The following is a 13,308-nucleotide window of genomic DNA, read 5'->3' on the forward strand; positions in this document are numbered from 1 at the left end:
GCAATATACTACGTGGACATGCATATTCTAGAATACCCGATGCATTAGAATCGGGCCACCATGTATATACATATACACACACATACATACATACATACATACACACAGTGCCTTGCAAAAGTATTCGGCCCCCTGGAAGTTTTCAACCTTTTCCCACATATGATGCTTCAAACAAAGATACCATTTTGTGTACCCCTCCTTACATGGAAAGCGCCATGGAATAAATGGCGCTATAAAAATAAATAATAATAAATGTAAATTTTTGGTGAAGAATCAACAAGTGGAACACAATTGTGAAGTTGAACGAAATTTAATGGTTATTTTAAATTTTTGTGGAAATTCAAAAAACTGAAAAGTGGGGCATGCAATATTATTCGCCCCTTTAACTTAATACCTTGTTGCGCCACCTTTTGCTGCGATTACAGCTGCAAGTCGCTTGGGGTATGTCTCTATCAGTTTTGTACGTCGAGAGGCTGAAATTCTTGCCCATTTTTCCTTGGCAAACAGCTCGAGCTCAGTGAGGTTTGATGGAGATCGTTTGTGAACAGCAGTTTTCAGCTCTTTCCACAGATTCTCGATTGCATTGAGGTCTGGACTTTGACTTGGACATTCCAACACCTGGATACGTTTATTTGTGAACAACTTCATTGTAGATTTTGCTTTATGTTTGGGATAATTGTCTTGTTGGAAGACAAATCTCCATCCCAGTCTCAGGTCTTTTGCAGACTCCAACAAGAATGGTCCTGTATTTGGCTCCATCCATCTTCCCATCAATTTTAACCATCTTCCCTGTCCCTGCTGAAGAAAAGCAGGCCCAAACCATGATGCTGCCACCACGTTTGACAGTGGGGATGGTGTGTTCAGGGTGATGAGCAGTGTTACCTTTACACCAAACATATCGTTTGGCATTGTTGCCAAAAAGTTTGATTTTGGATTCATCTGACAAGAGCACCTTCTCGCACATGTTTTGTGTGTCTCCCAGGTCGCTTGTTGCAAACTTTAAACAACACTTTTTATGGATATCTTTAAGAAATGGCTTTCTTCTTGCCACTCTTCCATATAGGCTAGATTTGTGCAGTGTACGACTGATTGTTGTCCTATGGACAGACTGTCGCACCTCAGCTGTAGATCTCTGCAGTTCATCCAGAGTGATCATGGGCCTCTTGGCTGCATCTCTTATCAGTCTTCTCCTTGTTTGAGATGAAAGTTTAGAGGGATGGCCGGGTGTTGGTAGATTTGCAGTGGTATGATACTCCTTCCATTTCAATATGATCGCTTGCACAGTGCTCCTAGGGATGTTTAAAGTTTTGGAAATCATTTTGTATCCAAATCCGGCTTTAAACTTCTACACAACAATATTACGGATCTGCCTGTTGTGTTCTTTGGTCTTCATGATGCTCTCTGTGCTTCAAACAGAACCCTGAGACTATCACAGAGCAGATGCATTTATACGGAGACTTCATTACACACAGGTGGATTATATTTATCATCATTAGGCATTTAGGACAACATTGGATCATTCAGAGATCCACAATGAACTTCTGGAGCGAGTTTGGTGCACTGAAAGTAAAGGTGCCGAATAATATTGCATGCCCCACTTTTCAGTTTTTGAATTTCCACAGAAATGTAAAATAACTAATAATAATAATCCAATTGTTTTCCACTTGTTGTTGATTCTTCACCAACAATTTACATTTGGTATCTTTATGTTTGAAGCATGATATGTGGGAAAAGGTTGAAAAGTTCCAGGGGGCCGAATACTTTTGCAAGGCACTGTGTGTAGATAGATAGATAGATTAGATAGAGATACCACAGGCTGTGTCCTCCGCAGCCCACAGCTCATAGCCTCGTCTTCACATTATAACTCCAAGACTGACACACTGTAACAAAGCCTCTGCTGTGAGAAGCATGAGGTCAGCTTACAGGCTGGGCACCAGTATCTGGCCTCCAGTGGCATCCTGCCGGCTTCCTATTTGAAGCCTCCTCGGTCCCCCTCCCTCCGACCTCCTCAAACGGCAAGCAGAGGAAACAGAACACCCGGGACACATAGTAAGTAGAAACGCCCATCATTGTGTCCGGACCCCCAACCCAACTTACACCTATGGCGTAAAGCCAAGTACACCCCCATCGCCCCACTAACTACCCATATCCCCAGACACATTCACCCACACTCCATCCTCCAAACAGGTCAACTCACACTCAGTCTCCGCCATATCCCCAGACACGTCAACTTAAGGTACCGTCACACTAAGCGACGCTGCAGCGATACCGACAACGATCCGGATCGCTGCAGCGTCGCTGTTTGGTCGCTGGAGAGCTGTCACACAGACAGCTCTCCAGCGACCAACGATGCCGGTAACCAGGGTAAACATCGGGTTACTAAGCGCAGGGCCGCGCTTAGTAACCCGATGTTTACCCTGGTTACCATCGTTAAAGTAAAAAAACAACCACTACATACTTACCTACCGCTGTCTGTCCCCGGTGCTCTGCTTCTCTGCTCTGGCTGTGAGCGCCGGGCAGCCGGAAAGCAGAGCGGTGACGTCACCGCTCTGCTTTCCGGCCGCTGTGCTCACAGCCAGAGCAGAGAAGCACAGCGCCGGGGACAGACAGCGGTAGGTAAGTATGTAGTGGTTGTTTTTTTTACTTTAACGATGGTAACCAGGGTAAACATCGGGTTACTAAGCGCGGCCCTGCGCTTAGTAACCCGATGTTTACCCTGGTTACCAGCGAAGACATCGCTGAATCGGCGTCACACACGCCGATTCAGCGGGAGATCCAGCGACGAAACAAAGTTCTGGACTTTCTTCCCCGACCAGCGATATCACAGCAGGGGCCTGATCGCTGCTGCCTGTCACACTGGACGATATCGCTAGCCAGGACGCTGCAACGTCACGGATCGCTAGCGATATCGTCTAGTGTGACGGTACCTTTACACTCCGTGCCGCCCACATCCCCAGACAAGTCCACTCACCGACCCCCATATCCCTAGACACGCCCCCCACACTCCATCTCTCTCACTCCCAGACACGTCCCCTCACACTCCATCCCCCCAAATATCCCCAGACACGTCCACTCACACTCCATCCCCCCCAATATCCCCAGACACGTCCACTCACACTCCGCTACCCTCATATCCCCTGACACGTCCCCCCACACTCCTTCCCCCCCATATGCCCAGACATATCACCCACACTCCATCCCCCCCATATCCCCAGATACGCCCACCCACACTCCATCTACCACATATCCCCAGACACTTCCCCCCACACTCCGTCTACCACATATCCTCAGACACATCCCCCCACACTCCGTCTACTACATACAGTTAGGTCCATATATATTTGGACAGAGACAACATTTTTCTAATTTTGGTTATAGACATTACCACAATGAATTTTAAACAAAACAATTCAGATGCAGTTGAAGTTCAGACTTTCAGCTCTCATTTGAGGGTATCCACATTAAAATTGGATGAAGGGTTTAGGAGATTCAGCTCCTTAACATGTGCCACCCTGTTTTTAAAGGGAGCAAAAGTAATTGGACAGATTCAATAATTTTAAATAAAATGTTCATTTTTAGTACTTGGTTGAAAACCCTTTGTTGGCAATGACTGCCTGAAGTGGTAAACTCATGGACATCACCAGACGCTGTGTTTCCTCCTTTTTGATGCTCTGCCAGGTCTTCACTGCGGTGGTTTCCAGTTGCTGTTTGCTCGTGGGCCTTTCTGTCTGAAGTTTAGTCTTTAACAAGTGAAATGCATGCTCAATTGGGTGGAGATCAGGTGACTGACTTGGCCATTCAAGAATATTCCCCTTCTTTGCTTTAATAAACTCCTGGGTTGCTTTGGCTTTATGTTTTGGGTCATTGTCCATCTGTAGTATGAAACGACGACCAATCAGTTTGGCTGCATTTGGCTGGATCGGAGCACACAGTATGTCTCTGAATACCTCAGAATTCATTCGGCTACTTCTGTCCTGTGTCACATCAATAAACATTAGTGACCCAGTGCCACTGGCAGCCATGCATGCCCAAGCCATCACACTGCCTCCGCCATGTTTTACAGATGATGTGGTATGCTTTGGATCATGAGCTGTACCACGCCTTCGCCATACTTTTCACTTTCCATCATTCTGGTAGAGGTTAATCTTGGTTTCATCTGTCCATAGAATGTTCTTCCAGAACTGTGCTGGCTTTTTTAGATGTTTTTTTTAGCAAAGTCCAGTCTAGCCTTTTTATTCTTAATGCTTATGAGTGGCTGCACCGTGCAGTGAACCCTCTGTATTTGCTTTCATGCAGTCTTCTCTTTATGGTAGATTTGGATATTGATACGCCGACCTCCTGGAGAGTGTTGCTCACTTGGTTGGCTGTTGTGAAGGGGTTTCTCTTCACCATGGAGAATATTCTGCGATCATCCACCACTGTTGTCTTCTGTGGGCGCCCAGGTCTTTTTGCATTGATGAGTTCACCAGTGCTTTCTTTCTTTCTCAGGATGTACCAAACTGTAGATTTTGCCACTCCTAATATTGTAGCAATTTCTCGGATGGGTTTTTTCTGTTTTCGCAGCTTAAGGATGGCTCGTTTCTCCTGCATGGAGAGCTCCTTTGACCGCATGTTTACTTCACAGCAAAACCTTCCAAATGCAAGCACCACACCTCAAATCAACTCCAGGCCTTTTATCTGCTTAATTGAGAATGACCTAACGATGGGATTGCCCACACCTGTCCATGAAATAGCCTTGGAGTCAATTGTCCAATTACTTTTGGTCCCTTTAAAAATAGGGTGGCACATGTTAAGGAGCTGAAACTCCTAAACCCTTCATCCAATTTTAATGTGGATACCCTCAAATGAAAGCTGAAAGTCTGAACTTCAACTACATCTGAATTGTTTTGTTTAAAATTCATTGTGGTAATGTCTAGAACCAAAATTAAAAAAATGTTGTCTCTGTCCAAATATATATGGACCTAACTGTATCCCCAGACACGTCCACTCACACTCCATCCCCCATATCCCCAGACAGGTCTACCCACACTGCGTCCCCCCATATCCCCAGACACGTCCCCACCTCCGTCTACCATATCCCCAGACACGTCCACTCACACTGCTTCACTCTCATATCCCCCAACATACCCAGACGCGTTCACCCACATTCTGACCCCTCCATATCCACAGGCATGTCCTCTGACCCACTGATCCCCCATATCCCCAGACCAGTCCCTAAAATATCCCCAGACACCCCCTCTCCGGCCCCCCCATATTCCTAGACGCATTCCCCTACATCCCTAAACACATCCACCCGATCTACACCCCCCCACCTCCGTCCCCCAGTTACCGGTTCTGCTGCAGTTCCAGGACGACGGAGCTTCCATTTATCTCCATTCTCAGCTGCAGCCGATCAGGAAGAGCCTGAAGGAAAAAAAGATTACACAGACTGACACCAGAGGACAACAGAGCGCACTGCCCATGTACATTGGAGATCTAAATGACCAGGTGATGGGAGGCAGTGGCATGTATGGCAGGCTATCCCATACGCGCGCGAGGCTGGCCCTCCGGGCATGGCGTCGGACGTGCGAGGCTGGCCCTCCAAGCACATCTGTGTACGGGGACAGCCTCTATATACCACAATGTACAGGATGGCCAGTGGCAGCCTCAGCAGTGGGGGTATTCATAGGACGTGCCACGGTTGGAGAGCCTCCCTTCCCCCTTTCTTCTATGATCATTGTTCCAGGGTGCAGAGGAAGGAACCCCTCCCTATGAAGTCAGCCGGCAAGCGGACATGTCTGACAGCCACCGTCACTGGTAGAGGAAGCGCCTCATTCCTTCCAGAGCAGGCAGAAGAGTGTCCCCAAGGGGCCACACCTGACCTGCACCACTCCTATAATGCCTACATACAGTGCAGTAACCTACATATGTGAGGGGCCCACCTGCAGAGCGTCATCCAGGGCCAGCGGGCGGCCGGCGAGGCTCAGCTCCAGGTACACCTCCCAGTATGGTGTCTGCAGAGACGCAGAGGGGTCCTCATCTACAACACAAAGGACCAGGGTTATGGTGGAGTCGGGGGGATGCATTCCCACAATGGTCGGGACTGAACTAATATATATATATATATATATATATATATATATATATATATATATATATATATATATATATATATATATAATCTTGGCAACCCAGGCCAAGAGTCCCACCCAGCGCCCCCGCGTAACCGGCTGCACCTGACAGCACAAATCTATTCCCCCCCGACTCACAAGGAGAGCAGGATAGATGACATCCCCTCATTGCAGACCCCCAACACCGGTAACATCTGGGCCATAAGGAAGGCACGTTTGTGTGAACAAAAAAAAAAAAAAAGACAGCACCCAGACACCGCGACGGGTCCACATCGGCAGACACACAAAGGACTGCACCAACACACAGCGACAGGTCCACATCGGCAGACACACAAAGGACTGCACCAACACACAGCGACAGGTCCGCACCGGCAGACACACAGAGGACTGCACCAACACACCACGACAGATCCGCACAAGCAGACACACAGAGGACTGCACCAACACACTGTGACAGGTCCGCACCGGCAGACACACAGAGGACTGCACCAACACACCGCGACAGGTCCGCACAGGCAGACACACAGAAGACTGCAGCAATACACTGCAACAGGTCCACACCGGCATACTCACAGAGGACTGCACCAACACACACACCGCGACGGGTCCATACCGACAGGCACACAGAGGACTGCACCAACACACACAAACCGTGAAATACCCGCGCCGACACGAAGACAGATGATCTCACCCCCCCACACACACTGACAGATCTCCTCACTCACCCACACAGAGACAGATCTCCTCACCCCTCCCCCCCCCCCACACACACTGACAGATTTCCTCACCCTCCCATACAGTGAAAGATTTCCTCACCCCCCCCCACACACAGTGACAGATTTCTCCCCCCCCCACAGTGACAGATCTCCCCACCCCCCTACAGACAGTGACAGATCTCCTCACCCCTCACACACAGTGACAGATCTCCTCACCCCCCATACACACAATGACAGATCTCCTCACCCCCCTACACAGTGACAGATCTCCTCACCCCCCATACACACAATGACAGATCTCCTCCCCCCTCCCCCCCCACACACACAGTGACAGATCTCCTCACCCCAGACAGTGACAGACCTCCTCACCCCAGACACACAGTGACAGATCTCCTCACCCCAGACACACAGTGACAGATCTCCTCACCCCCACACACAGTGACAGATCTCCTCACCCCCACACACAGTGACAGATCTCCTCACCCCCCCACACAGTGACAGATCTCCTCACCCCCCCCCACACAGTGACAGATCTCCTCACCCCCCCCACACAGTGACAGATCTCCTCACCCCCCCCCCCACACAGTGACAGATCTCCTCACCCCCCCCACACACAGTGACAGATCTCCTCACCCCCCCACACACACAGTGACAGATCTCTTCACCCCCCCCCCCACACACAGTGACAGATTTCCTCATCCCCCCCACACACACAGTGACAGATTTCCTCATCCCCCCCACACACAGTGACAGATTTCCTCACTCCCCCCACACACACACAGTGACAGATTTCCTCACCCCCCACACACAGTGACAGATTTCCTCACCCCCCCACACACACAGTGACAGATTTCCTCACCCCCCCCACACACACACAGTGACAGATTTCCTCACCCCCACACACACACACAGTGAGAGATTTCCTCACCCCCCCCCCACACAGTGACCGATTTCCTCACCCCCCCCACACACACACAGTGACAGATTTCCTCACCCCCCCACACACACAGTGACAGATTTTCTCACCCCCCCCCCCACACAGTGAGAGATTTCCTCACCCCCCCCCACACACACACAGTGACAGATTTCCTCACCCCCCCCCCCCCCCACACACACAGTGAGAGATTTCCTCACCCCCCCCACACAGTGACCGATTTCCTCACCCCCCCCCACACAGTGACCGATTTCCTCACCCCCCCCCACACAGTGACCGATTCTCACCCCCCCCCCCACACACACACAGTGACAGATTTCCTCACCCCCCCCCACACAGTGACAGATTCTCACCCCCCCCCCACACACACACAGTGACAGATTTCCTCACCCCCCCCACACAGTGACCGATTTCCTCACCCCCCCCACACAGTGACCGATTTCCTCACCCCCCCCCCACACAGTGACCGATTTCCTCACCCCCCCCCCACACACACAGTGACCGATTTCCTCACCCCCCCCCCACACACACAGTGACCGATTTCCTCACCCCCCCGCACACACACAGTGAGAGATTTCCTCACCCCCCCCCACACACACACAGTGACAGATTTCCTCACCCCCCCCCACACAGTGACAGATTCTCACCCCCCCCACACACACACAGTGACAGATTTCCTCACCCCCCCACACACAGTGACAGATTTTCTCACCCCCCACACACACAGTGAGAGATTTCCTCACCCCCCCCCCCCCACACACACAGTGAGAGATTTCCTCACCCCCCCCCCCACACACACACAGTGAGAGATTTCCTCACCCCCCCCCCCACACACACACAGTGACAGATTTTCTCAAACACAGTGAGAGATTTCCTCAACCCCCACCCCCCCACACACACACACACACACACAGTGACAGATTTCCTCACCCCCCTCCCCACACAGTGACAGATTTCCTCACCCCCCCACACAGTGACAGATTTTCTCACCCCCCCCCACACACACACACACACACACACACACACAGTGACAGATCTCCTCACCCACCACACAGAGTAACAGATCTCCTCACCCCCCCCCCCCCCCCCCCTACACAGACAGTGACAGATCTCCTCTCCACCCACCCACACACACCTTGTTCCCAGTCTCCATCACTGACCTGTCGGCCTCCCTCGAGCCCAGTCAGGTTGTCCCGCCGCCAGCCCGCACAGCAGCAGCAGCCACATGCCGAAACTCAGCCTCCGCTGTCAGCGGCCCGGCAAGAGTGAGGCCAGGGACGCCGGCCGGGACAAGAGCAGCGGGGGAAGGAGACTAAGAGGACGGGGCGGAGCCGGAGTCTGTAGTGCTGACTGAAAATCGGCCGCGAAAGCGACCAGCTGACAATGACAATTGCCGAGACTGCATGAAGACTTCGAGAGAATCGAGACAGGGGTGTGAGGGAAAGACCGGCAGAGTATACTGGATCAGACCGGCCGGGTGTGAGGGGAGGACACAGCGGAGTATACAGGACAGGACCAACCGGGTGTGAGGGGAGGACACAGCGGAGTATACAGGACAGGACCAACCGGGTGTGAGGGGAGGACACAGCGGAGTATACAGGACAGGACCAACCGGGTGTGAGGGGAGGACACAGCGGAGTATACAGGACAGGACCAACCGGGTGTGAGGGGAGGACACAGCGGAGTATGCAGGACAGGACCGGCCGGGTGTGAGGGGAGGACACGGCGGAGTATACAGGACAGGACCAACCGGGTGTGAGGGGAGGACACGGCGGAGTACACAGGACAGGACCGGCCGGGTGTGAGGGGAGGACACGGCGGAGTACACAGGACAGGACCGGCCGGGTGTGAGGGGAGGACACGGCGGAGTATACAGGACAGGACGGGCCGGGTGTGAGGGGAGGACACAGCGGAGTATACAGGACAGGACGGGCCGGGTGTGAGGGGAGGACACAGCGGAGTATACAGGACAGGACCGGCCGGGTGTGTGGGGAGGACACAGCGGAGTATACAGGACGGGCCGTGTGTGAGGGGAGGACACAGCGGAGTATACAGGACAGGACCAACCGGGTGTGAGGGGAGGACACAGCGGAGTATACAGGACAGGACCAACCGGGTGTGAGGGGAGGACACGGCGGAGTATACAGGACAGGACCAACCGGGTGTGAGGGGAGGACACAGCGGAGTATACAGGACAGGACCAACCGGGTGTGAGGGGAGGACACAGCAGAGTATACAGGACAGGACCAACCGAGTGTGAGGGGAGGAGGACACAGCGAAGTATACAGGACAGGACCAACCGGGTGTGAGGGGAGGGCACAGCGGAGTATACAGGACAGGACCAACTGGGTGTGAGGGGAGGACACAGCGGAGTATACAGGACAGGACCAACCGGGTGTGAGGGGAGGACACAGCGGAGTATACAGGACAGGACCAACCGGGTGTGAGGGGAGGACACAGCAGAGTATACAGGACAGGACCAACCGGGTGTGAGGGGAGGAGGACACAGCGAAGTATACAGGACAGGACCAACCGGGTGTGAGGGGAGGACACGGCGGAGTATACAGGACAGGACCAACCGGGTGTGAGGGGAGGACACGGCGGAGTATACAGGATAGGACCGGGGTGTGAGGGGAGGACACGGCGGAGTATACAGGACAGGACCGGGGTGTGAGGGGAGGACACGGCGGAGTATACAGGACAGGACCAGCCGGGTGTGAGGGGAGGACACGGCGGAGTACACAGGATAGGACTGGGGTGTGAGGGGAGGACACGGCGGAGTATACAGGACAGGACCGGCCGGGTGTGAGGTGAGGACACAGCGGAGTATACAGGACAGGACCGGCCGGGTGTGAGGGGAGGACACGGCGGAGTACACAGGATGTGAGGGGAGGACGCAGCGGAGTATACAGGATAGGACCGGGGTGTGAGGGGAGGACACGGCGGAGTATACAGGACAGGACCGGCTGGGTGTGAGGGGAGGACACGGCGGAGTACACAGGATAGGACCGGGGTGTGAGGGGAGGACACGGCGGAGTATACAGAACAGGACCGGCCGGGTGTGAGGGGAAGACACGGCGGAGTATACAGGACAGGACCAACCGGGTGTGAGGGGAGGACACAGCGGAGTATACAGGACAGGACCGGCCGGGTGTGAGGGGAGGACACAGCGGAGTATACAGGACCAGACCGGCCGGGTGTAAGGGGAGGACACTGCGGAGTATACAGGATAGGACTAGGGTGTGAGGGGAGGACACGGCGGAGTATACTGGACAGGCCGGGTGTGAGGGGAGGACACGGCGGAGTATTCAGGACAGGACCGGCCGGGTGTGAGGGGAGGACACGGCGGAGTATACAGGACAGGACCGGCCGGGTGTGAGGGGAGGACACGGCGGAGTATACAGGACCGGACCGGCCGGGTGTGAGGGGAGGACACAGCGGAGTATACAGGACAGGACCAACCGGGTGTGAGGGGAGGACACAGCGGAGTATACAGGACAGGACCGGCTGGGTGTGAGGGTAGGACACAGCGGAGTATACAGGATAGGACCAGCCGGGTGTGAGGGGAGGACACAGCGGAGTATACAGGACTGGACCGGCCAGGTGTGAGGGGAGGACACGGCGGAGTATACAGGATAGGACCGGGGTGTGAAGGGAGGACACGGCGGAGTATACAAAATAGGACCGGGGTGTGAGGGGAGTACACGGCGGAGTACACAGGTTAGGACCGGGGTGTGAGGGGAGGACACGGCGGAGTATACAGGACAGGACCGGCCGGGTGTGAGGTGAGGACACAGCGGAGTATACAGGACAGGACCGGCCGGGTGTGAGGGGAGGACACGGCGGAGTACACAGGATAGGACCGGGATGTGAGGGGAGGACGCAGCGGAGTATACAGGATAGGACCGGGGTGTGAGGGGAGGACACGGCGGAGTATACAGGACAGGACCGGCTGGGTGTGAGGGGAGGACACGGTGGAGTACACAGGATAGGACCGGGGTGTGAGGGGAGGACACGGCGGAGTATACAGAACAGGACCGGCCAGGTGTGAGGGGAAGACACGGCGGAGTATACAGGACAGGACCAACCGGGTGTGAGGGGAGGACACAGCGGAGTATACAGGACAGGACCTGCCGGGTGTGAGGGGAGGACACAGCGGAGTATACAGGACAAGACCGGCCGGGTGTAAGGGGAGGACACTGTGGAGTATACAGGATAGGACCGGGGTGTGAGGGGAGGACACGGCGGAGTATACTGGACAGGCCGGGTGTGAGGGGAGGACACGGCGGAGTATTCAGGACAGGACCGGCCGGGTGTGAGGGGAGGACACGGCGGAGTATACAGGACAGGACCGGCCGGGTGTGAGGGGAGGACACGGCGGAGTATACAGGACAGGACCGGCCGGGTGTGAGGGGAGGACACAGCGGAGTATACAGGACAGGACCAACCGGGTGTGAGGGGAGGACACAGCGGAGTATACAGGACAGGACCGGCTGGGTGTGAGGGTAGGACACAGCGGAGTATACAGGACAGGACCGGCCGGGTGTGAGGGGAGGACACAGCGGAGTATACAGGTCCGGCCAGGTGTGAGGGGAGGACACGGCGGAGTATACAGGATAGGACCGGGGTGTGAGGGGAGGACACGGTGGAGTATACAAAATAGGACCGGGGTGTGAGGGGAGGACACGGCGGAGTACACAGGTTAGGACCGGGGTGTGAGGGGAGGGCACGGCGGAGTATACAGGATAGGACCGGGGTGTGAGGGGAGGACACGGCGGAGTATACAGAATAGGACCGGGGTGTGAGGGGAGGACACGGCGGAGTACACAGGTTAGGACCGGGGTGTGAGGGGAGGACACGGCGGAGTATACAGGATAGGACCGGGGTGTGAGGGGAGGACACAGCGGAGTATACAGGATAGGATCGGGGTGTGAGGAGAGGAAAGGGCAAAGTATACGGGATCAGACCGTGGTGTGAGGGGAAGAAACGGCAGAGTATACAGGACAGGATCGGGGTGTGATGGGAGTACACATGTTAGGACCGGGGTGTGAGGGGAGGACACGGCGGGGTATATACAGGACCGTGGTGTGAGGGGAAGACACGGCAGAGTATACAGGACAGGACCGGGGTGTGAGGGGAGGACCGGGGTGTGAGGGGAGTACACGGCGGAGTATACAGGACCGGGGTGTGAGGGGAGGACGCGGCGGAGCATACATGAGAAGATCGGGGTGTGAGGGAAGGACACGGCGGAGTACACAGGATAGGACCGGGGTGTGAGGGGAGGACCCGGCGGAGTATGCAGGACACGATTGGGGTGCGAGGGGAGGACACGGCTGAGTACACAGGTTAGGACCGGGGTGTGAGGGGAGGACACGGCGGAGTATATACAGGACAGGACCGGGGTGTGAGGGGAAGACCTGTGGAGTATACAGGACAGGACTGAGGTAGGAGCGGAAGATAGGGCGGAATATACAGGACAGGAACGGGGTGTGAGGGGAACACATGGCGGAGTATACAGTATGGGACCAGGGTGTGAGGGGAAGACACG

The 13,308-nt window shown here is 54.5% G+C and overlaps 1 protein-coding gene across 8 annotated transcripts in view; it reads right to left on the reverse strand.

The window, feature by feature from the left end:
• ADAM15 (ADAM metallopeptidase domain 15) overlaps window positions 1-9,272 on the reverse strand; it is a 52,154-nt gene extending 42,882 nt beyond the window's left edge. For 2 of the 8 annotated variants that reach the window (XM_069769138.1, XM_069769112.1), the window contains exons 1-3: window positions 8,921-9,269; window positions 5,922-6,019; window positions 5,330-5,403 (exon numbers count right to left, since the gene is read on the reverse strand). In XM_069769138.1, coding sequence (XP_069625239.1) covers window positions 5,330-5,403; window positions 5,922-6,019; window positions 8,921-8,987 — 239 coding nt within the window. In that variant the 5' untranslated portion in view covers window positions 8,988-9,269. Of the gene's footprint in view, window positions 1-5,329; window positions 5,404-5,921; window positions 6,020-8,895 lie in introns of all 8 variants that reach the window. The other 6 variants (XM_069769120.1, XM_069769129.1, XM_069769162.1 and 3 more) reach the window with 6 other exon arrangements.
• Between the last annotated feature and the right edge of the window lie 4,036 nt (window positions 9,273-13,308).

Source organism: Ranitomeya imitator, chromosome 1 (assembly GCF_032444005.1).
Source record: "Ranitomeya imitator isolate aRanImi1 chromosome 1, aRanImi1.pri, whole genome shotgun sequence".
Classification (NCBI taxonomy): Eukaryota; Metazoa; Chordata; class Amphibia; order Anura; family Dendrobatidae; genus Ranitomeya; species Ranitomeya imitator.